We start from the raw sequence: 26,186 nt of genomic DNA on the forward strand, positions 1-26,186 counted from the left end.
GCATGTCTTCCCCCTTCTCTCATTACCCACTTTCCTGTCAATTAACTATCAAATAAAGGCCACTCGAGGCAAAAAAATAAAAAATCTTTAAAAAACTTAAGTATTCACTTCACAAATTTACTATCAATCAAACCATCAAAGGTTAATATTTTTGCGGCGCCGTATGCTGCAGTAGTTAGAGCAGGTGCTCCGCATTCACCGGCTAGAGACCTGGACATATCCATCTCAAGTACGACTCCTGTCCTCAGTTCCTGTGCTGCTTGTCTTTACCCCCTTCTCTTTGCTCCGTTCCTGTCAAATTATTGTGTGAAAAAGGCCAACAGTGCTGTAAAACACTTTTAAAATAAAGATTACTATGCCAGACAGAGGTCAAGAAAAATCAAAGAACAACATTGGTCCTCGCTTTCATGAGGGGTTTTTTTTCTGTGCGGTTTCAGAAATTGACGGTCTGACCGGACGAGCCCCCACTTTTCCACTGTCTGACCGTGACATTTTCGGTGCTCCTCCTAATCGTCGTTCTATGACCGTAGGAGCGTTAAAAAAGAGAATAGAAGTGAAGTTTATTCTTTGCTGTTTTTCTCTTTTTTTGTAGAACACGGCCCTTCTAAATACGTTGTTGTGACTACATTCATGTTTTGGGAAGATGCTAAGAACTACTGTCGGTCCAAATACACGGACCTGGTCAGAGTGTGGAACACGTCTCAGAACAATGAAATATATCCACTCATTGAGAGGAACCACTGGATCGGCCTCTACATAGACCTGTGGGCTAACTGGTCTGACCACAGCCTACTGACCTTCACTAATTGGGAGACGGGCCAGCCTGACAACAAAGGCAGCACCAACATGACTTCCTGTGCTGCTGTGAATACGAGCACCAGAACGTGGTGGGATGTTGACTGTAGTGAAGAGCACGAGTTCATCTGTCAGACTCTGATTCCATCCAGTAGGAGGTTGGAGCTGCGCTTCCAGTCTGAGGCCGACCTGACCGACCCCGACGCCCAGCAGCAGATTTTACAGCAGGTAAATACTGTAAATGCCTCTTTAAGAGCAATCTATCCTCAAAAAGTTCTTAATACCCTGACACAGGTTTTGTTTCTATCTGACATTTAGCTGCATGCTAAAATGGAGGCTGATGGACTAACAGACCTCAAGTTTCGCTGGATGGAGAGGGATGGGCAAATTTTTCATAAAGAACCAAAGAAAAAAACATGAGGAAAATTCAGCCTTTTTCATGCACCATTCATAAGCATAACCTACAAATATTTGCATCTATAGTCTAGTAAGTCAAGGACATTTTCAGTACCTCTTTTTTTGTTAAGCTAACAGTCATTTACTTTGCAGATACACTATTAAACTTATGTAATCTTTTCTGGAATAAGTCGATCCACATATATTTTTATTCATATATGTATACCTAAATGTCAAGGTACACATTGTATGCAGGTCATATCGTGTAATATCCAATTTGACTGTTTAATAAGGTAAAACCTGACACGACTACCTGTAATATTATATGCGTTTCCTAAACTTGAATTATGCAAATGATTTGCTTTTCTCTTTTTATGATTTATTTGTGCTGTACATGGCATTATACATTCTATGGACCATTTAAACTTTACACCCGACCTTTTTCTTGACTTTGATACCCAATTGTTACTTCTTTTTCATTTGTTGGTTGTATTGTCTGTGATGCAATACGATGCAAGGGTGGTTTGAATGTATGAAAAAAATAAAGAAAAACTTGTCATTTCTTGGCCACAAAATGTTTAAGTGTTGCCTTTTAAATTCATTGGAAGTGTTTGTGACTTTGTTCATTTAGTCAGTGTAAAACTATGTTAAATTATTTTAAACTGGCAATAAATCCGTGTAATTAAATGGGTGTGTTAGTGCCATAATTTGTCATTTTCTCTCCAAAATGTTTATAGCAAGACATTTAGGAGTTTTTAATACAAATACTAAATGTAATGTATTTCAGTCATTGCACTCAGGTGAGTCTCAGGTCATTGTGGTATAAAGACGTCTGTGTCAGAAATGTCTATAACTTCTTTTCAGCTGGATTTAAAACTAGAAAACAATAAACTACCAAATTTACTCAGACTAAACACTGTTGACTACTATTGCATGTTTTCAAAATTATACTTTTTTTTTAATAGACGCCACCTAATTTCACTTGATTCATTGCATGTGTCTACATGCTGTTCTAATGACAGCGACAAATTACTTCCACCATGTTTGCATAGCTGCAGAAAAGAAGGTGGAGTGACAGAAGAAAAGGCAAGCAAATGCCATTCCTGTAGGTCTGAGATTTATTTTCCGTCAGATTTTACAGCAAGTACGGGAAGCCTGGATCCGTTTCATCTAAACGTAGCTCGCCCATCTCGCAACAACGCTGTCGTTTTGTCTCGAGTATTTAACCAAAGATTAACATACTAGACATTGTGTGCTGTCATTGTTTCAGCTGCATGCAAAATTGAACTCTGATGGGATGACAGACTTCAATTGGCGCTGGATCGAGAAAGACGGAGTCACTTTACACAAGGAGCAGAAGAAGAAGACATAAGTGTAAACCCATCCTGTGTCGGCGTGTGTTTTCTCTAAGAAGTCAACCTAAAGTTGCTTGTCACATTTTACAGGATAACTAACGAGCTCGTAAAACATTTGTGACAAACTCATATAAAAATGAAGAACTGGGCTGATGCTGGTCCTACAAAAGCCATGAATCTGTTTCATTAAAAAAGCCTTACACTGAAAAAACAAAAACAGATGATTCAACTTCAAATCAAAACACTGAGCTCATTTGTTGCAAGTAATCAAATTGAGTTTATCCAAGCGAATATATTACGTTTATTAAGTTGTCCTCCTGAGACATAAAGATGACACCCATGATGACCCGTATCTGTGTGTCCGTCATGAGTTGGCAGGTATCGGTGGCGTCCATGACTATTCAAAATGACAGTCAGCCACAGAGTCTCTCTCTCCGTCTCTCTCTACGCAAGTGTACACATCCCCTCACACACACATACACACACAGAGATAAATAGAGAGGAATACAGAAGCTGCAGCGTGACAGTAATTCAGCCGTGCCGTCGGCTGGTGCGAGGCCATCTCTGGCAACACCCTAAATGAGTTCTCATGTCCCCCACGGCAAGATGAAGCACCTCTGATAAAGCCGAGCTGCGGACCTCGACTTTCTGCCACCTAACCGCAACTAAATCACAGTCCGCCTCCTGCACTCGCTGTCAGGTCTGGGTGCAATGGGAGGATGAAATAAAAAAAATAAAAAATAAAGAGGATGCAATAAAATATCTTGGCTAACAGTGTGGGGTTATGTGTGTGAGGGTATATTACTGTGAAGAGATTCTGTCACAAATGCAATTCAGTTTACCTGTACTGCACCAGTTCACAAGAAATGTCATTTCAGGGCACTTTACAAAAAAAAAAAAAGTGAATTAAATCCAATTATATATACACATGACAACTGATCCAAGTTATCAAATATTATTCATTTTGGTTCAAACATTTTCTATCTAATCAAACCCTACAAATTGTATCAAGTCAGTAGCTGTGTTTCCACTGACCATAAAATTGTGCAAGTTGAAATTATAAATATAAATGTGCTTAATGCAATTTTTAAAAAAAAAAAACCATATTTTTCATTAAAGTTTGCTGCGTTAGGATGAGGTGGTTTTTCGGCCGTATATAAATAGATGTTTCGTAAAACTCCAGTGGAAACACTTTTTTCGCATACTCACGTTATCAACGGCCGGATGTTAATAAAAAAAAGATGACACACAGGGCGCATTTGAGAAAATGTTAACGACATAACAGTGATGCAACAGATTTAATAGCTGTTACAGGCCTGTTACTCATGTCATTCGCAAATCAAACTTCGACCAGAGTCCTCCAACCAAGATGACACGTTTCTGTGTTGCTGGAGATCAAAGGAAAGATGGCACCCAAAAAAATGGTTCATATCTAAAACCAAAATATACACCATCTAGTTTACATAATTTAGATCAACATTAGATTATTTTTCTTCTTTTGCTCTTTCCTTTGGGTTGTTATTTTGTTTGTATTTCCTTTTAATTCCTGTAAAGCACTTGTTGCTGAAAAATGTGCTATATAAATAAAATTACCTTTATCTTGCTAAATGTTTTCACTAATCATGGACCTAAGAGACATCCATTTATTATCACTAATCATGGACCTAAGAGACATCCATTTATTAATCCATGGGGTTTAATATGAAAAGCTTGAGCCCATCTCTTACAAAAGCAGCCCCCCACACCTTAATCCCCTCAGCACCAAACTTTACCCGTGACACGTTGCCTTCAGGCAAGTACCGTTATTCCGGCTACTGTCATGTAACCACTGGCTTTCCAGACCTAAGATTCGTGATTCGTCACTCCAAAGAATACATCTGCACTGTTCTAGAGTCCAGTGGCGGTGTTCTTTGCACGACAGCAACAGATGCCTTTGCGTTGCACTTGGTGCTGCAAGGCTTGAACGCCAGGGCCATGAAAACCCATTCCATGAAGTCCTCCATGCATTGCTCGCGAGTTGATCACTGACCGCATGAAGGAGGTCTGGAGACAGTGATGGCAGAAAGTTGGCACCTTTGGCCATAAAACACCTGACGATTGGATGGGTGAATAAAAACTTTTAGCAGTGTACTGTATATTATAGCTGCCTCACATGAACACTAACTGCTTAAAAAAATCATACAAAAATTGGCAGGACATTTTACCTCTAGAAAAGGGGCCTACTCCATTGCAGATTGATGATTGAGCTACTGATAGCTGTATGGCTACATCAAACTACATAAAGTTGCATGCTTTCATGTTTTCGTTTTTCTAGAGCAGTGGCTTCATGTACTGTGACTATGGACATCCCAAAATACTTCACTATGTGTACTTATTATCTGCAGCAGCTTGTACTTTTTGAATAATGTCTGAAAGCAGATTAAAAAAGACTTCTAATCATTGTGTCCTTTATTCAACACAATGCTATAAAAATCATTTTCATTGCCAGTAGTCAGACAAATAGATTAGAAAAACCCAAGCAGGCAGATTTAATGAGACTCATTCGACCATTACGTACTTTCTGTTTGAAATCTATAACCCCCTTAACATTTTATGAAACGGTTACTCAAGAGTGTTTGTCTCAAACTGTTTTAATGTCAACAATGGTGAAATGATGATGAAACAAATGAGGCTACCAGACAACATACTTCATAAATAAACCCCAGAGATCAGGGTGCAGTGCTTGGCAGTGGCAGCTGGTGGAAAACATTCTTGGTGGGGTTGATGTGCCAATAGATTTCCCTTCCAAATCCAGTACAGGGATTGAAATGAGCAGCAGGGGAATTCTTTATACAGCAAAATAACATGTTGAATTAGCTAAAAGCAAAAGGCCGGTTCAGTAACTTCCAAGTTATATCGAATTTTATCATTAAATCAGTGTCAACAGCCAACACCGAATCAAGACTCAGAACTGTGAAAAACACCAAACTAATTTGAGAAGTTTAACTTTTAACAAACAAGCAAAATTTTAATAAAATTGTAGAAAATTAACTCATGGCACCAGACAAAGGTCTTCCTCCCTAAAAGGACTAAACACACAGGATGAAATAATCATGGCTACTCGCACAAAATTAACCCAGAAATCAAAAAGACTTGACCAGGTTCTGCTGGAACCATGGGCGTAAATCCCGGTGGGGGGTCGGGAGGGGATACTGGGGATATCCCCTCCCCAGATATATATATGTGTGTGTATATATATATGTATATACTGTATATATACACACACACATAAGTGGCCGTCTTACCCAGCAAACATCATGCTATCAACCAAACATGTGCATTATAAAAGCAGCAGAAGCTCAAAAAGGCAACAGGAACATTATGATTATTAACAATTATAAAAACCAATCCTAGCAAAATTTACCCAGAGCAGTATTGGCATTATGCTAGCCAGAGAAACACATACATCAAACAAACTACAGCAACATTCATAACTGATTATCAGTAAAGACTAAATGATAGTGGCTGATGAACAGAAAAAGTAAACAACGAAAAACAGCAGGGTGGTAGCTATTAGCTAAAACTAATTTAAAAAGCTGAGGAACTCAAACTGTAGCTTACCGGCCATCTTGAAAATTCAGCACCATCATTCAAGGTGGGGTAAGGTCTCCATCATCAAATTTGGAACTTTCTCACTTTCAATTACGCCGGAATCTTCTTTTCTTGATTTTTTTATTGGCTGTTGGCAAGAGAAACGTCAGGTAAGCATTACCGCCACCTACTGGTTTACCCGCATATTCCAGGCAGAGGCGAAATTCTAAGCGTCCCAAATGACATTAAATTCAGCGATGCTGATTGGCCAAATGTTTCTTAGTTTCCCTTAGTAGCCGCACACTATTGGCTATTTAGCTACAATAAGGTGGCACTATGAGAATAGACAGTCTGTCGGGGGAAATTCACTTTTAAATGATAGTTGATGTGAGGTAATGTGGTGTAAATGATTCAGATTAAGCACACGCTACTAAGGGACACTGGCTAATAATTTATTTCTTTTTTTTCCTGCGTATTTCATTCCAAACATAAGAGAACGTGTTATTTTACTTTTTTTTTCGTTTATTTTTTTCTTTTTGCATGAAAGTTTCTGTATTATCAAAATGTGTGTGTGTGTGTGTGTGTGTTTCACCTTCCTTTCAAACTACAATTGCTCTGGAAGAAAACAAATCTCTTTTCTCTTTCGATCTGCATTTCAATAAAAGCCCTTTAATGGAAGGAATAAGGGATTACATTTGACACTAGCTCGGTCACCATTTGATGTAAACAGCTTCCCATCCCCGTCTCCGTGTTTCATTAGTGGCCTATAATGTATTTTTAATGGCAGCCTTAAATTATAATTCCAGTTTCAGCTGTCGTTATGAGTCACCGCCGTTTTCTGTTGGCTCAGCAAAGCACGCTCAGTCGAGTCGAGTTCAAATAGGAAGGCAACTTTGCCAAATGTATCAGTTTGGGGGCCAGCAACGTGAAAGCTGCCAAATCCCATCAGCTGCAGAGGTGGCATGATGCTAAGTGATCAGCAGCAAGCCTGCAGATTGGTAAAGGTCTGCATATTGTGACTTTTCTCAAACTCTACTGTTTGAGGACAGTAGAGTAAATGGACATTTAGCGATTTTTAAAACGACTTTCTGTGGAAAAAAAGTGAGCAGCTAATATCTGCTTTGCAGATCTGAAAATACATAGTGACGAAACATCAGAAAAGTAAAAAGGTGTACCAACTAATTTGAATTTACACTTAACGACGACAACCAAGAGAGTAATTTACTACAGGTAAGATATAACATGCTTGTAATTTTGTAACAGAGCCCCGCTTTGAAAACACGGAGCTTCAAACATAAAAAAGTCACCTGCAGTCTTTGATTTGAGCAAAGCTCAAAATTTTAAATTTGGCTCTTGTTGACCTTTTTCGTCTTTGTCAAGCATGCACAAGGATAAAATATGTCCCCATTTCTGCAGCGATTCCTGAAAAAGTGATGCAGGCGTCGCTGGCATCCCTGCTTGGCATTAGCCGCCAAAATTCAGCCTCATTTCACCGCATTTCACACAGTCATGTGTGATGAGTGCTATTCAGCGCCGCTCTCAAGTTCAACCTCCACACTTCAAAAGCCACTCCATCATCATCATCGTCATCGTCGTCGTTGGGTAAAAAGTCAAAGTGTGAACTTCTTTTGTTGAGGCGTACACGGTGTGAGGTCTCTCTTTGTGACCTTTGACTCACTTATGGCTCGACGATGCAAACGGCGCCAGAATGAGAATCGCAAGCGCTGGGAATGACCCAGGTGAGAACAGTGACATTTCTTTGCGGTTCTTAGAGAAATACGTCTTCTTACGGTGGATTTAATCACACCACCTTGAATATTTCCCAACTCTTTAAAAAACAGTTATGGATCTAAATATGTAAGAAATCCTTCAGTGTTTCGAACGGACGAGTAACATTTTCTAAACAGTATTTTTCCTTGCACCTACTAGAGAAACATATTTGAGTATTTCTACATCTACAATCTCAGATTATATCCATATTGGCAAGTAGACAACATAGATTTTAAAGCCTTAAAATAATATTTTTTTTATTGAATTTGCAAATGTGAAACATTTAGAAAAAAAAAAATCCAACCAATAGTTTGAGTACATTTCAGTTTCTGTCAAGCACGTCGCTTCGTGTCCCAGCTGAACTACGTTCTCTTTAAGTTGACTCACCTGATTGCTGAGTTAATGTCTTGCCAGATCCTCCTGTGATGTCAGTTCTCCGTTGCTCTTCTTGTGACTACCACCATGATTTGTAGCAAAAAACCCTATTATTTATAATTATTCAAGTCAATAAATGTCCTAAAACATTTGGTAAAATAAGCACATTGCAACGTGATAAGGATATTCAGCCTTTCAAAGACTCTTAAAGGGTATTTTTGATCAGTCAAGTGACCAAAAACTAATATATATATTATAGTAATAGATTTTTACAATATTTTTCAACTATGACAAACAGCAAATTTTTGTTTGCTATTCAGACATGTCATGTTCAGCATCAAAGTTCATGTTTCCTTAGCTGCGATATGGTAACATGTGCAAATTGTTTATTGTTCAACATGGAAGTTGTTTATGGCTGATACTGATATTTACATTCTACACAGCCTCATATTTCTTTTTGCTCTGGTTGCAGTGGTTTTATGCCGACTGTTACAAAATCTCAAAGATTAATAAAGCCAAGTGAGAGAACCTGACAGAGGCTGATTTGCAGACCAAGTCAATGTTCAGCATCATATATCATCATTAATGCTAAGTTATGCCATGAATTAAAAAGTGTTGCAATCCAAACTATACATAATTCTGGCACTTTGTGGGTAAGTAAATTCAGACTCCTTCACCAATGTTATCGTCCCGACCCCACAAGTCTACGACATTCATGCTGCTGATTAGGTGTACGTAAACTTCTGACCCACACCCGAGCTCCGCTACCTGTACTTCCTCTGCTCTGGAGGTGTGCGTTCGCCAGCCTATGTTGCTCCTCGGAGCTCGCGTTGCTCACAAAGCCGTAGTTGTGAATTAGTAATGGCTTCCCAGTCCTGTTACCTTTTTCATGCCTTACTGCCAAATATAGAGACGTGTGGTGTGCGACTGAGTGCCAAGGAGAGGTTATTATATAACTGCTGCTGACCTCTGCCAACATCCTCCATGAGAGTATACTGCTACAGTATGAGCGGCAGATGGTGAGCATGGACACGGTTTCACTGCATTTATCTGTTCCGAACAAAACAAATACACCACACCGCCAACGCCGTTGCTGCGTTTTTGCCTTCGCTTTGCCTCCTTACAACACTCATGTTGTTGAATTGGATTTTTTTTTTTTTCTCTTTTCTTTTACCCACGTTTCAGGTTTCGCTGCAGGTCAGGAGAGAGTTTTAGCGAATGGTTTTGGGTTAATGAGCGTGTCAGATGTGAAAACCCAACAGAGAGCAAAACAGAACAATAAAAGCAAAAGGGACAAAAAAATAGCCAATGATTCGGCGTGGCGACTGTACGACAACCAGAACCTGTGATGGTCGTAACGAAATCCGTAGACCATAAAAAGCACATCTGGATGAGTCCAGAGAAGGTTTTTTTATTATTATTATTATTATTAGTTTTTATATTTTCCAGTTAGCTGCTGTGCAAAAGTACCAAAAACACACAAGTTTCAGGTGGAAACACAGATGGGATGCATTTGACCCTCCTCTTCCTCGTTGATAGAGCTTCGTTTCGCTTTCTGTGTTGTTTGACAAATGACTCAGTGCTTTTGGTCAATAATCACTGAGTCACTGATAGTAATTGGAACCACCTGCACTGTGGCATTTAGCTGATTTGTACTCCGGATGAGGAGGAAACATCGAACCAACAGGATCTGTAAGCGCTTCACTTCCAAATGTGTAATAAGAAAAACAGCTGGACTTCGACATCCTGTCTCGGATCGTGCCGGTATGTCATCAGCAGAGGAAATGTCGATTACAGACGGTTGCATTCTGTCTTAACCTTTGCTGAAAAATATTATTACTTAAATATATTTGTTACAGCTTAATAAATAGACCAGTAAGTGGAACATAAATTGTTGGTTAGTTGAATCCAGTGTCACCTGGAGACATTTCTTTAACAATGGTAAGACGCGTGTTTTTGTGTGAACATCAGAATCACATCCAGACTTTGTTTGATGCAAGATTTGATTTAGACAAACAAACAAATAATAATTCTAATATGTTAATACTTGCATATCTGCTTCAACAAGCCTTTATTTTTTTAGTTTTTTAGTTTGCAATTAGGCATAAACGTTCTCTGAAGTTGAAATTCCTTGAAGGAAAGTCGAGTTTGCCAACAACGCGAACCCTCAAAATCCAATATGGCTGCTCCACATATAAAACTCAGCCGTATTTGAGATAATAGAGACTGCTTAGTTGCATTCCTGAAAATCTGTATGTCAGCAAACTTATCACACACACACACCCACCCCCACACACACACCCACACACACACAAAAGAAAACTGTCTGTCCTTCTACATTAAACATGACAGTGAGATGTTGGAAAGCAAAAAGTGAAGATGAATAGTAGTTTTAGTTTGTATTTTCTGTTGTTTAATGAGCTTGAACTTGAAGCAACATTAAGATGGAACCGAACCGAGTCCCAGAGGGTAAGTAACTCGTTTATTTCTACTCACCAAACTAATATCAATATTTCTTGTGAGTGACACTAAAGTAGGGGAGTCTAAACGTTTTGTCACAAAGGTCAAAAGTATTCATGGCCCAAGAAAGAAAAATGTAAAATCTCAAATAAGATCAAGGAAAGAAAGTAACAAAATTTCTGGGGAGCGTTATTCATGGTTCATCCAACACTTAGCAATAATTTTGCACATTTGTTCTCTTAAATGAAATACTTTCCAAACAAATTTATTCTCAGTTTACAAGATTTGGGTCGCTTTCTTCCACAACGCTTGCTAAATTTAGGCAAGTTTAATAAATTAAATAAAAGCTTCAGAAAAGCCAGATTTTCAGTAAATGTCTCTGGGTAAACGTGGTTCTACTTATTACACAAGCTTGGCTGTAGAAAAAAATAAAAGGACCCTTTTTGTCGTACTTAACATTTAGAGTTGTAAGAAAATTCGGTCAATAATGGTTTCACACTGATTAAAAGTAAATCGTTCAATAAACAAATTTATGTTATTCTTAAACTGCTGTTTGCGGCCTCAAAAAAAATTGTTCCCAGTGCCAAAAAAGGCCCCGGGGCCGCACTTTGGACTCCCCTGCACAAGAGAAAACTGGAGTCCAGCAGTGGCAGAACTATGGCTGATGTTTGCACTTACTGCAGAATAAGTACCAACTCACCCAGATTTTGACATAAGCTAAAGAGGTTCGCTTCTAAAGTACCGAAAAATGAAAGAAAGAAAAGAAAGAGTTCAACGTGGAATGATAGCGAGTTTTTAGAATGTCTTCAACTTATCTTAATAAAGTGTTGCTCAGTTATCTCCTTTATTTTACCTCTCTATGCACTTCTTCAGAGAAATTCAGAGCGTCAGTGGTCAAACACATTCAAGGCGGATTAAGCAAGCTAATGGATGTGACGTTTTTCCTCAGAAAAGTAAAAAATATCCTTTATAGTTGATCAGAGAATGCAAGCGATGCAAATATCCTCCCTAAAAATGGACAAAGGGACACTGGGGGTTATTTCCATAATCACATTTAGTTTGGGTTTGACTCAGAAACGCACGATTCAACAACAATAAGTTGATTTGCGGTTTCATCGTCCCCTAGATTCACTCACCGTAGGAAACGAGGAGAGAGATCAGGGGCCGGTCGCCACATTTCAGATCTGCTCGCAAATTGAATCCAGGAAACATTTTTTGCTACAAAAGCAAGCAGAGCAACAGAGGCGTTTTGAACACGCGGCACTTGAAAGTGACTTTGACTTGTTAGGGTGCAGCTGGAAGGAGGTGGCAGCGTCTCCTTCCTGTTAGGTAACACCGGGGGGGGTTGGCCCCTCAGCACAGGGCCTCTGTCCCGGGAAGGAGGGAGTCGACGTCAGAACGTTTTCTTCCTTCTCTTCGTCTTTCCTCTTCCTCCGTTCTCCGAGGAGGGCGTTCTCTCCCACCGGTGCCAGCACTTTAATTGGAACCACTTTAGGAAATAAGCTGCTGCCATCTTGTTTTTATCCTTTTTTTTCTTGGTCTGTTTTAGCTAAAAGACAGAAGAGCAGCACATAAAACGTGAACCTTTGATGGCGGGACAAAAAAAAAAAAGTACAGCCTCATCTTTTGGTGAACGAATTGAAATCGAATCCAAACTAAACATGGTTTATAAATACAAAAAATATATTTGTTTGTTTATGTTTATATTTTATTTTGCTCTATAGTGAATATAGAACAAAACAAGACTTAAGGAGGAAATAAAGGAGACGAGCTTTTTGTTTGTTTGTTTTCGCAAAAAAGGAGATCATGATTTGGTGGAATACAAACTGTTTTAAAGTTATAAACGATTAAAGGGGCAGAGTTTTGTGTTTTCCAGGCATCTGGTGTCATTTTATAACATAATCAAGTGACTATGTTAGCTTCAGTTGTTATAAAAATGATGTATATCAAATATTACACCTTGGTATTGGACCTGAGTGAAGTTGCTCCCCCACCACCTTCTGCAAATCAGACAAAACTGGTGTGAATCAACTAGACTACGTTTGTGCAGCAATTATTTTTGTTTGTGTTGCTCTGGCTTTGAAGATAGCAATGAAGGTTTAAAGGTCAACAAAGTCAACCCCCCCCCCCTCCCCTCACTCTTACTAAATCAAAATTACCTTTAAACCAATTTTGTTTGCTGTGAAGAAGGTTGGAAAGTGGTCCTCTGTCTCCAGTTTGATTGCGTCTCCAATGAGAAAAGAGCAAAAGGTTCCAGAGAAGAACTGATGACATCAGCAGGTTGTTTTTGGAGTGTGCATTTCCTGCAGCTAAGCTTTTCTCTTTTTTTTAGGGTGGCAGGATTTATGAGGGACATGTGCACATTCAAGGGCAGACAAACATTCGGGCAAACAGTTTTCGATGATTTATGAGATTTTTTTTCCAGCCGTGTTCTCTGTTTTTGTTTTTTGTTTATTTGTTGTTTTGTTTTGTTTTTTCAATAAGATGTCGTTCTTATCTTTATCTTCAAAACTTTATTTTTAGTGCTGTGCCCTTGGGAGCAGCCTTCTTCCACCCAAATCTATCAGAGCTTTGCAGAAGAACTCAAATGTGAGTCTGCACTAATTAATTTTTTTCTTCTTCTTTGAACCAACTTAAAAGTAATAATGATCATTTCTTACAGATCATTTTATTAGTTTTGCTCAAGCTAGAATTCTCATTGAGTTGAAATCAGAAATTTTTTTGTCAAAAATTCTGATTTCTGATTGAAAATCTGTCCTTCCTGAAAACTAAAACAACTCTGAATAATCTTGAATAATTTGCTTTACAATAACATTTAATTTCACTTTGGGATCAATAAGTTATTTTTGGATGAACTGAATGTAACTGGTTAGGAGCAACAATAATTTCCAGATGCCGTTTCTACAGAAATCCTGATTATCAGTATTTCCTGAAGATATTGCTCGTGTCCATCTGTTGATGAATTAAAAAAAAAACAATTCAAGCAGTTTCGCATTTTTAATAATAACATAAATAAAAAACATCGCCCTTCGCTCTTTTTTGATGACTTTGCTGCAAAAACAAAATTTGGGGTTGAAAGGTCAAACAATCAGTGTAATAATTCATCCCGCTCGCACGCGCGCGTAGAATATTTTATATTCTACTATATTTACCAACTCATTTAATGAAATAAAATATCTTCAGTGAGGTTTGTCTGTCTACTTTATTTTTTATTTGTTTATTTTTATTTATTTATTTATTTATTTTGCTTTCCGGTTTCTTCTGTTAAGTGACCTCACGTGCACCGCTGCAGGTGTTTTTGCGCGAGCGTCTGCGGGTGTCTGCGAACAGCGGCACGTCGCCGCCTCCGCTCCCACAGCTCCGTCACCACCAGCCGGATCGGACTGACACTCCGAGCCGCCATCCCCTGTCGACACACCGGCACTATCTCCCTCGCTTCCTCTGCACCTCCCTCTCTCTTCACCTTCATCTCAATCCCTCCTCCTCTTCGTCTTCCTCCTCCTCCTTCGGCTGTTGTTGCGCCGCCGCCGCCGCCGCTGCTGGCGCTTCTGCTGCAGCTCACAACTTCCAGAGAGCCTCGTCTCCGGCACAACAAGTCCGCCCTCTGGTTCCCCCCGTACCGGCCGGGGGGATGCTCGTCTCGCTCGCCTTCAATGCGATGTGATAAATGGGCCGCGCAGGATGTGAAGCCCCGCAAGAAGAAGCAGGAGGATGGCGAAACCGGGCTTGTCTGCCGCGGCGCTGCCGCTGCTCCTGCTGGGCTCCCTCCTCTCGGCGTCCTCCGTTAAAGCCGGTGAGTTGGACCACAGGTTGGTGAGCGATCACCGCAGGTAAACAAAGGAGAGGCGGGGATGAATGTACCGGCTGAGCAAAACGCATCCAGCGGGGCTGATGTATGTCGGTTCGGAGCACCGCTGATCTAGTGTTAGGTTTGTAGCGGCATCCCTTTGGGGGACGAAGGGGGCGCACACTGTCATGACATATGGATGTGATCTGCGCTCACAATAAGCTTTGTTAAGCCAAAAATGATGGGTTGACATGAGGTAATCACGCTGCATTAGCGTGATTTTTAGGCTCACTCTGACACAAACAGAGGCAGAAATCTCCTCATAATCCAGGTAAATGTCTTGAAATTTAATACAAGATGAGATTGTAACTCCCAGCTAGAGTTCAAGGCACACACACACACACACACACACACAGCGTCATCCAAGTGATTCCATTCAACCTCATCTGGACAATTCAGATTTCTCTGGACATTTTTTTCAGCGTCCGTCACTTTTCCTGCGAGATTATGTCCAGCCCTTTTTAAACGATGGTATATTCTGAATTCATCAGCGAGTTATGCTCAAGAGGGGAAATCTGTCTGAGTCCAAAGATCTTGCTTCCATTGTGTCCTGACGATGGAAGCTCACAGACGACTCATAGTCCTTTGGAAATCCTAACTCTTGGAGATAACATCGTCGAGGCTTTATCTCAGCTTGGAGAGATCGCTTTCATTTGGTCTGAAGATGTGTGTGTGTTCATGCGCACGCGCGTGTGTGTGCTTGTGGTTTTAGGAGCAAGAATTGTACTTCTGGAACCTTGTTTAAATCATTTTGTGACTTGTGGAATAGTTGGGAACGTTCTGGTACGTTCTGAGGTGTGGCTGAGGCTAGAAAATCTCGCAAAAGTCTCTTCATTTTCACAATCTGTCCTATTACAACCTCTTCAATCCATTTCATTAAGTTTGCATGCGACATCTCACACATCAATATTTAGTTCAACTGCAAACCTAATAGGACATGGCTATAGTCAAAGTCCAGACCTAAATCTAATTGACAATCTGTGGCTTGACTTTATAATTGATGCTCACAGACAACTTAAGTTGAGTAAATACGTAAATGTCCTGATATATGCACCCCCACATATTCTTAGATTTTCATTTGGAAAATGTTTTGCTAACTTTTTATTGTCTGCCTTCCCACTTTATGTTGGTTTACCTAAATAAAAATACATAGAGGGGAGAAAACTCATCTCTTTCTGCATTGTAGTTCTGTAAGGGATTTGTTTAGTGGATATTTGTCCAGATGTTCGGGGACTCGGCCTCCGCAACTTTTATGAGTTATTATTAAGGGTGCGCCGATTTATCGGCCAGCTGATTTATTGGTGCCAATTTCCTTAATTTTGGGAGATCGTGATCAGCATATTTTTACGTATGAAGCTGATCTTATCCACCGATCTTGTCTAAGGCAAAGGTCTATGAATCAACCGCTGTCCTCTGTTGCTTTCTGTTGACAGAGGTCTGACTGATAGACCGGCCCATCGGGTCATGTCTGCACATTTACAATCAACAATAGTGACCCCACTGTTACCAACTCAACAACTTTCTTGCTATATTGAGCAAAATTTCAGACAAAAACTTGGTATCGGCCAAAATCGGAATTGGCAGGTTAAGCTTTTTAAAAGATTGGTAATCGGTGATCGGCCAGAAACTGCAATCGGTGCACCTCTGGTTATTATTTTCCCACTGTCAACAAGCTATGGTTACTTCTTCGTATTTGTCCATTTATTCATAGGAAATCTATAAACTTAAGTTTTGAGTTCTGTTAAGGAAACCTACCAAAATTTCTATTTCAATACATTGAAATATTGGTGATAATTTGCCAAGCTGTGGAAAACAGAGCAGTACAAAAGGTGCAGTTAATTGAACTCTCTTTGGTTAATTGAACTCTCTCCATGCAGACCTTTGCGTCCATAAAAACAAATTCTACTAAAAATAAATACAAAAATACTATGTCCACCTACAGAATATTTGCTTGTACACTTTTTGACGACTCAGAAACTAACCTAATTAACAGACGAATGAAGGCTAATAGTAATGTTAGCAAACTTTATACACAAGAGCTCCCCTATTCCAGTGATCATTTTCACAGTTTTCACAAGCAGGAAACCACTATTCCTTTTTATGTACAGCTGAATTTCTATATTTGAGCTTTACATACTTTGCTAAGTGCCAAATTTTAGCTAGGCACGACAAATTGCATCAAAGTTCCAATTTCGTTAAGGCTAGAAGTAGAAAAGTTACCAACAAAATATGTCAGTGAAGACCTTGCTTTTTGTTTTTGAATGTAAGAGGAAATTATGCAAAACTTTTTGCTATATTTTTATTTTAGTTCAAGCGCTGTTATGACTGAGTCACTACTCATTTAACTCAGTCAACATACATTTTAAATTTGGCACATCATATTAGTTGTAGTAACTCAATGTGGTTACTGTGGCAGCACAAGCGAGCTGTAACAACAGCATTAGCATAATACTGCTAATGCTAAACACAAGTGAGAAGTAACAACCTCATTAGCATAATACTTCTAACACTAAACACAAGCAAGCTGTAGCAACCGCATTAGCACAGTAATACTAACTCTAAGGGCAATTGAGCTCTAACTACTGCATCAGAATAATACTGCTAAAGCTAATTAGCACCATCTCAGCTGAAATGGTTGACTTGTTAGCTGGCATAAATCAGCTAAATATTCGAAGGAGTCAGTGGGGTGACATTCCAGACATTTTCTTGACACTACATGTCTTGCTACTTGCTCATCTAACTCCTTAGAGTAAATGTAATCTGCCAATTTTTGTTCATTAGTCAGAAGCAAATATGAGATGCTGGCGAGACTGCCATGGAAACGGTGGGCAAATGCTGATAATTGCCAATTAGGGTGCATCATGTAATGGGTTGAAAATTCCAAAAGTGTTCGAGTATGCTGTATAATATAATCAAACTATGTGGAACATTTTTATGTGGTAGTCTTTGGTTACATTTTCAGAAAGAATAGCTTTAGTGTTGAGGCTTTAGTGTAGTGACCAGGGAGTCACTATTGTTTTCTTGCTTCCTGAGTTCAAACCCAAACCAAGGTCTAACTCTGATGTTAATTTGTCGAGCTGGACTCGAGGGAAATCCAGGTTCGAGTCGACTCGTAGAGGACCTGGAGTTTGTTGTAATTGACACACACTTCCCGTCTGTAAAGTCACACACACACACACACACACAGACGCATTCAGCTCTATCCCTTTCTGCAGTTCAGAAATGGAAACGATTCAAACTTCAACAGGATCTGTCATGAAAGATTAGCGCCGTATTACATTCACCCAGGTGTGATTTCTCCTCTTTTCCAGCACAAACATTAAGATCATTTCACAGAAGGATCGCACCAAAAGTGAACCTCTGCCTACGAAAGAGGAGAGGAGGCAAAGACCGAAAAAATGTGTGAGAATCAGAAACAAAGACGAACGGGGAGCAGCGTCTTCCTGTGGGAAACCCCCCGACAGACTGAAGTGTGTTAATTAGGCTGGGTATAAATGAAAGGAGATAGATTAATTTGCGGGTGGTGCGAGGAAGATCTGAGTGAAAGTGGGCTGAGGGAGCAAAATAAAAAAAGGGAAGAGTTCAAAGAGAGTGATCATGAGGAGGCTGTGCTGCTCTCCGCTTTAGGATTTATTATATCAATTGCAAAGTGCGGGAATGTAGCATTTATGTTCTGTCCTTGTTAATTAAATATCCTTCTGTGTCTGTGTTAGACGCTGCGCTGTCAGCTCCGCTCAATGTGACCATCAGAGAGCTGGAGGTCAACTCGGCTGTGGTGACGTGGGAGATCTCGGAGGGAGATCCCGTCATCGGATTCGCCATCACGCAACAGGTATGTGTGAGTTTGTTTTGTTTTTTTTCTTCCTTTTTTTTAATGGCTTTGGGAGAGAGGGCCTGAAAATAATGTTCAAAACAAACATTAAAACGACAGCTGGGTCGTAAATTCAAAAACATAAAGAAGTACAAGAAGCACTGTGTTATTTTATTTCCCAACTTTGACAATGTGGGCAAATTCTTTGGCATTTTAACAAGACTTTAAAACATATGATACTCATAAATTCTAAAATCCTATTGTGCAAAACTTGATACATTTATGCAGCTATGCTGTTATTACTGAGGATTTGTCCCCTTTGTTTTTTTCTTTTGTTTACATGTATGTTAATACTGCGCACTTGATTGCATTTGGTTTACTTGGCAGTACAACATTTTTGATGGAATTTCATGGACACACTTTTTTTACTAGCTGAGGGGGGGAAAATATCTTTTTCCCACCAGTCATTCATAAAGTTATATTGGCCCGTTACGGAGAAACCCCTTATGGTTTTGGATATCAAAGATTCACCAACCAGAAATGTTTTGAAGCTTTTATTTAAGCTAAAACAGTTAGCTAGAAGAAGAATTAACATGTCTGAGAGCCAATTCTAACCAGCTAGCGTTAAAAAGGTAGCCTAACGGTGCTGAGCTTCTGTTCAAAGAAGCATTTCCATTAAAACCAACTGGCGTTGTATTTAACTGGTATTTATTCTATCTGTTTTTTTAGATCATGTTCTACAAAGTACATTTGTTTAAAAAATACAGCACTTTGTTAAAATGACATTTTTGGCACTTTAGCTAAATTTAGCGGACTTGATTTTGCATTGATGATCTAAATACATGACCCTGATTTAAGTGTCATGAGTGCAAGCTCTGAGGCTTCAAATATATGCCGTGTGTCTACAACATTATGTAGGTAGGTGCAAATTATTATAGTATTGAAGCTAATAATCACTATTTAAGCACTACGGTTAATTATGTTGGCCACAGTAGTGTCAGCATTTGCATTTCTGGCTATAAACAATAGAAGATATATTTTCAGATTGAACTCAAATCTTAAATTATCTTAAAAATCTTAAAGTATCTCCTTAAATCTTCAAGCAAATCATCTTGTTTTTGTGTTTGCCTGAGCACCAAAGTAATTCATCGTCGCGCACACATCTTTTCATTAATTATTCAAACCGGAGCAGAAAATCGCAGCTTTCTGGAACCTAGTTTCTGCTGCCACGCCGCAGCGCTCTGAAAGATCCGTGTTAGATGAACATTTTGTCCTTGTGAAGTTTTAATGGCTTAAGAAATTTCCTTTTATAATTGCCTGGTAAATAAAAGTGCCCCAGAGGAGCCGTGGTCTTTAATCCAGCAGGAGCCAATTGACCTGAGCAAGCAGCTGTAGCCGGGGTAATAATGGCCATTTCTAGGACATGGCCTGGAAAGCAATTTCTGTCTTTAAGCTTTACTGCATTGTTAAAATAAACCTTGAGAGACTTTACTTAAGCTTTTTCCCCAACTGTTCCCCTGGACAGAAGTGTACACATTAGCATAAATTAAGCCACAGCATAGAAAACTGAAGTTCCTTACAGAAATTTGCAGTGGTTACAACAAAAATTTAGTTTAAAAAAAGGTAAACAAAAATGGATTGTAAGCTTGTGTTTTTTTTTTTTCCGTTTTTTTGTTTTCCCATCTTGTGCGCCGCAGAAGAAGGATGTGCGGATGTTGAGGTTCATCCAGGAAGTGAACACCACCACCCGCTCCTGCGCGCTGTGGGACCTGGACGAGGATACCGAATACATCGTCCACGTCCAGAGCATCAGCATGGGAGGCAGCAGCCCCCCCAGTCAGCCCGTTCTCTTCAGAACGCCAAAAGAGTCGGAGAAAATGGCGTCCAAGAATCCCGGTGAGATTCGGATTCCCGGCAGGGTTTGCTTAGTTTTAAACAGCCTGAGTTGGGTTTCTCTTGGGCTTTATGTGACATGCCGGCACAATGTGAGGCGTAATTGTGAAATGGACGAAAAAATGTGATTCGTTTTACTCTGATACCCCTAAATAAAGTCACCCTGTTTGTAAAAATGCTCTATATTCACTGAATAAAAGAAAGCAGGTGATCCGACTTATAAAAATTTAGTTGATTTGTAACAAGTAATCAAATGAAGTTTATCCAAGAAATATATAAAGTATATTAAGTTGTCATGTTAAACAAGTGTAAATAAATAAAGTTTGACAAACTTAATTTGATAACTTTTTTAAGTTGAGTTCCATTCTCTTTTTTCAGTGCGTCACTTCTGTTGATAGGAGACTTTATTAGTTGTGTACTCCACTAATTTGGCCTTCATTGGAAAGTGGCAAGAAGAAATACTCATATGTAGTAAATATTGAGAAAGAGGACTTTCTGGTCTCAATATAAAAGGGTAGGAAAAAATAAATAAACCAACAACGGTGGTGGCAGCATCATGTTGTGGGGAAGGAAACCTGCTGGGATACTGACTGGGATGGAGTTTCAACTTGCAGCAATTAAATAAGCCTAAACATGCAGCTGACAAAAAAAAAGATTGCAATTGAATGTTTTAGACCAATTAATATTCATGTGCAGGAACAGCCCAGTCAAAGTCAGGAAGCGAAATTGAGAATCTGCGGCCAGACTTGAAAACTGGACGTCGTAGACGATTCCTTTTGAATCTTACTGAGGTTGAGCTGATTCACGGGGTAACAAAACCGGAAGAGACGCACCCTAAAAAACAGGCGCATGCCACACTTTTCAGATTTGTATATCCTATCCCTTCCGCTTTGTATTTATGCTTTTTACTTGGTGTTGATGCGTCACATAAAATCCCCAAAGAAACGCACCGAATTTTGGGGTCGTAACGAGACAAAATGTGGCGATAAAGTTCTCTGGCAACGAGGCGCTGCACCTGTCTCTGCTAGCATACTGTGAGCCGTGTTACCGAGTTCTCCAAGTGCTAATCTATATGTAAATACATTTCTTGTGTATTCATCACACTTTTCCCATTGAGGACGTCGTCGTGTAGCTTCTATTGGAACAGGATATGCTACAAACACAAAATGTGAGAGGGGAATTGAAATTCGGCGCATAGGAGAGAGCCCGCGAAAAAAAGAAAAAATAAATGCAAGCACGAGAGCATATAGACACGGAGGCAATCATGTATCACCGCAGATGGAGTGAACAAACAACCGGCCTCCTTGTTTCCCCCTCTGCTGTCACACACACACAGAAAACTCTGCTCATGTTCTTACATACAAGTATATATATATATATATATATATATATATATATATATATATATATATATATATATATATATATATGTATATATATATATATATATATATATATATATATATATATATATATATATATACTGTATGTATTTTATTATTACTCTGTCCCATCCCCCACTAAGACTATATATGTCTCGCTATTTTCTGTTTCTGCGTCTCCCAGACGAACAAAACGGTAATAAAAACACAAATCTCGGGCGTGAACTCCTCGCGCCTTCCATCTTCTCTCTCACGAGTACGCAGAGAGGCTGCTGGCTCTTATCTGGAGCGGCCCGCGGCACTCCCAGTTTTATCAGGTTCGACCCAGTTCTGCTGCCAAAAGCGGCCGCTTCAGAGGGACCCTGCAAAATACTAAAACGCTCATCAGCGGCGAGGCGATAAGAGGACGCAGCAGTCTGTTCCCTGGAAGCCCCCGCACTGACTGAGCTCGCCTTGGTCCTGTTTTAAGACACATGGTTGGAACTGATACTGTATTTATATAGCAAAAGAAAACATTATCCATCTTTTGTAATGTAGCTTTCCTTCTCTGTCGTAATGAGGTTATGACACACCAAGCCCCTATAGAGATTGAAATTTCGTTCCTTCTTGTAAAATAGCCGGAGCTTGGTCAGATTGGATTTAGAGCATCTGTGAAAATACATTTCCAAGTCTTGCCACAGACTCTTGGTTGGATTCAAGTTTAAGTTATTCCGTTGTAGGTATGGGTGTAGTCATTGTCTTGGTGGAAGGTAGACCAAATCGCGATGTGGCCACTGCAGCTGTGTTTCCATCAACGTTTTTGATGCACGTTTGGTAGTACCGCATTAAGAAAGTTCAACGTAAAAGGCAAAATTCAAAATAGCTTCCTGGATTTTGTAAAAACATTTTGTGCTCACTGGAGGTGGTTTTTTAGCCTGGCCATTCTGCTTGATTTTCATCTCCCTTCAGTGACAATCTGGGATTTCTCCCATTGAGCTGGATTTCTCCAGTAGGATTCCAACCGAATAAATCAGCGAACAGAAGAAGTTATGAACGACAATGTAGATGTAGATTTTCTAAGGTGTTTTAGAATCATAGTCTGCCTGTAGTTTTAGCAATGGCAGCAGAGGAAGTGGGCGAAGCCATTCAGTCCGTGTTGGCCACGCCTCCAAATATTGAATTGACATCAACAGCCGCCTCGTTCAGATTGGCTCTTCTCTCTACGCAGTGGAGGATGGTTGTTTACAGCGGTAAGCTTCATCGCGTCATGACCAAATGTTAGGAATTAGCTAAAAAGACTTCAACACAGTCCATGCCTCCTGCAAACAATCTTTTCTCAATTTCAGAGAGTCCAGACCTTCTGGATGAAGTAAAGGATAGAACAAGCAACTGTTTTTTATCAGACTATGTGTTATTTTGCTTTTCCGAGAAAAGCTAATCCTCTGAAGGGGAGATGAAAACACATTTACTGAATAAGTTTTGACGTAGTAAATTTGCTTCCATCCACTGGTGGGTCTGTTCCTTACCAAAGGCAGAAAACTCTAAAAAACAAATTCAAAGTCCAAACTGCTAGCTTGGAGCGAATTACTCTCTGCATTTTTTTCTAATTTGCAACCTCTGCTTCCCGTGTATTACGGTCATATGTAACAGGAAAATCTGACGAAATGACGCTTTCATGGTTGATTCGCCTCTTTTGTCCACTTTTCTACAAAGATCTGATTTATAAAGTTCACAAACAGTTGCTCAATCCTGAGCAGCGGATCGTTTCTTTCCGTTCTGTCTGGCAAAAGTTTGCGCAGACATCTTCATTGTCACTAACGGTGGTTGAAGCTAACGTACAGCTGCTAACATACCCTTGCTTGCTCGCTAGCTTTTCTGTACCTATCATGGGCAACTTCAAACTTATCGCTTGTTGGCTGGACTATGTTCATTTTCACCACCGGCTCACTTCTGTTGCCAACCTATATGAGGCCAGACGCATTCTGTGAGAAAAAAAAAACTTTATAAGTGTGGCTCTATGGTTTCTCTATAGTTCTTTGGCCTTAAATTTTAGTCCCCAGTGTCATTAAAAAGCTCTTTAAAACTCTTAAATTTGACTCCCTGGAATCTGCAGATGCCCTGAATTAATCAAATGAAATCTTAAGACACCTTGAAGTTTTTGGTCATACGGCAACATTTTAAGGGGTGTGAATACTTTCGCAAGCCACCGAACATCTGGTCACGTGACACATATTTAGAGGCGTAATTTGTCTCAACTGTTGCCGAGCTCTGACTTTGATGGATGGATCCGGTTGGTGTTGGTGGAAGTATTCATTAGCTGTCCTGATTAAATCTCCCGGCCATTACTGCTCTCCTCCCCCTCTAAGCGGGTATTAATCAGCCTGACACCGCTTTGCATTTGTAGCCGCGGTGCGGACCGGCACGCCGCTCGTCGCTGGGTTTCTGTCAGACGGTTTGCTTATCTTTCTAAGCCGTCTATCGCTAGGATGGAGAAAATACTGCAGGTGTTCCCGGTGTATCGAGCTAAATCGTTGGAGGTTTCGTGGTAGTCTTTCCCAGCCATCACGTTTTACAAGCCTCCATACTGTTGGACCTATATTGAAACTGTAATTAGTGTCTGTCTTCTTTTTGTAGGTCCTGCTTCTCCTTTTAAATATGGTCAAACCATTCTGGACATGAGATGATTTGTTTTCCAGTGTTTTGACCTGTTTGACTGTTACTGAAAGCAAACCAAGCTGACAAATTAAGAGCTTGTCAACAAAGAAAACAACCATATTTAATGTAATCATGCCAAGCCCTCACAGACAGGAGTATGTCATTATTTCACATTCAGCTTATTAAAGTGCATAAACCTTCCACTCCTTCTGTCACGCCTCGGGCTGCAGTTAAAGCTTAGAAGGATCGCTATGGTAACAGTGATCTTGACAGCCAGGCAGAGCAGAGATGTACGAAGAGCAAAATCCTAAACTCACCCAGACAAAGATGATGTGTCACAAAGGCCTTCATGGAACGGCCTCTCTCCCCTAAAGGCGACCGCGACTCGCGCCGGACCTGGAACGAAAACAAACATTTAGCGTTTAGAGCAGCGGGGTTCACTTGCTTACACAGCAACGGTCGTGTGGTACGAAGAAACCACGTAGGCACAGTGCAGTTCGTTATCAGCGAGGTCAGCTTGTCATCTCTCTGGCATTTTGAAATACTTGACGTCCAAAATAGTATTTTACCCCAAATAGTCAGAATTTGTGTGGCTTTATCCAGTTTCAATGACATCTCGTGGGACAAGTTATCACAATATTCATGACACTGTTGACCTCCGGTGTTTGCGGAGGTTGGCCACCGCAAGAAACCAAACAGCTAAAATCCACAAATACTTCAGACGCCCTCTAAAAGCGTTTACAGCTGCTTATTTTACTAGTTCAAACAATAAATATGCAGAAGCTAACATCCACAGTCTTCCTTAACTCCACTCTTGCGGATCAATCAGCACCGATACCAATGGTTGCTTTGGCTGCTTTGCGACATCCAATAGTAGCAAGTAGCATTGTGCGCTCTTTGCTGTATTTTCTTTCAAGTATATTATGCTACACGAAAAAAAAATCTGTGAATAATTTGGAGTTAGAATAATTTTAGTTAGAACAAGGCGACGGTCTACTGTATTTGGAATTTAGAGGAAGTCTGTAGGAGGCAGCACTTTCCAGCTGGAGCTAGCTTAAGTTTAATTAGCACAGAAAAAGAAGTGCTCTCCACCATTAAATCATTTGCGTGGCAGTATTTTATCTTCCTAGTTGGTAAAATAAATAGCTACGTTGTGACAAATAAAATAAATGATCATTTGTAAGCACTAGAGGGAAATATTGCTGTAAAATTGCAGCTAGCTAGCTAGCAGCAGCTGCTAGCTGGATTCCTGTCTGAAGCTCACTATTTGTACATTGACATTTTTGAAACGTGAACAAATTTACTCTACTGATTACAAATTGTTCAATATTAAACCTGCCTTCAATTTGTGAAAACACACCAACTGTAAATAAATAGCGTAGATATATAAAACACATTTCATGATCAGTTAAATCTTTATTCTATATGTAAAACAACAAAAATAAACAGGAAAAAATACTTATGTGGGCGTTCTGCAGCTAAAGCCATACCAGGGCTGTATTTTTCTGCAGTGAATACAGACCTTTTAATATACAGTAAAATCTTTGTTATATTTGTAAAAATAAAATAAGAAAATTTAGTATTCCTGAAAAAGTAAATGGTAAGGACTCCATCTTCACTGAATGCAGAATTTCTTTTGCCACACGTAATCCAATTAAGTTTACCGAAGTTAATTTCTGAAGTTATCGAGTTAAACAAAGGTAAATAAATTAAGTTAGATGAACTTCATTCAATTACTTGTGACCAGTTAAAATTTTTAAAATTGGATATCAATTCTCTATTTTCAGTATTTTTTTGTTCTTGCGAGCTCTGAGCACTTTGACAGCCCTACTATTTAATTCATATAACATATGTGTTGTCTCTTACATGAAGGAATGTTGACTCTACAGTTGACCTTT

The 26,186-nt window shown here is 39.7% G+C and overlaps 1 protein-coding gene across 1 annotated transcript in view; it reads left to right on the top strand.

Annotated features, from left to right (window-relative positions):
• The first annotated feature begins 14,224 nt into the window (after positions 1 to 14,224).
• Positions 14,225 to 26,186, top strand: part of LOC102237569 (fibronectin type III domain-containing protein 5-like) — a 28,270-nt gene continuing 16,308 nt past the window's right edge. The window contains exons 1-3 of the mRNA XM_005812455.2: positions 14,225 to 14,514; positions 18,282 to 18,400; positions 20,077 to 20,275. Coding sequence (XP_005812512.1) covers positions 14,433 to 14,514; positions 18,282 to 18,400; positions 20,077 to 20,275 — 400 coding nt within the window. The 5' untranslated portion in view covers positions 14,225 to 14,432. The remainder of the gene's footprint in view (positions 14,515 to 18,281; positions 18,401 to 20,076; positions 20,276 to 26,186) is intronic.

This window comes from Xiphophorus maculatus, chromosome 13, assembly GCF_002775205.1.
Source record: "Xiphophorus maculatus strain JP 163 A chromosome 13, X_maculatus-5.0-male, whole genome shotgun sequence".
NCBI lineage: Eukaryota > Metazoa > Chordata > Actinopteri > Cyprinodontiformes > Poeciliidae > Xiphophorus > Xiphophorus maculatus.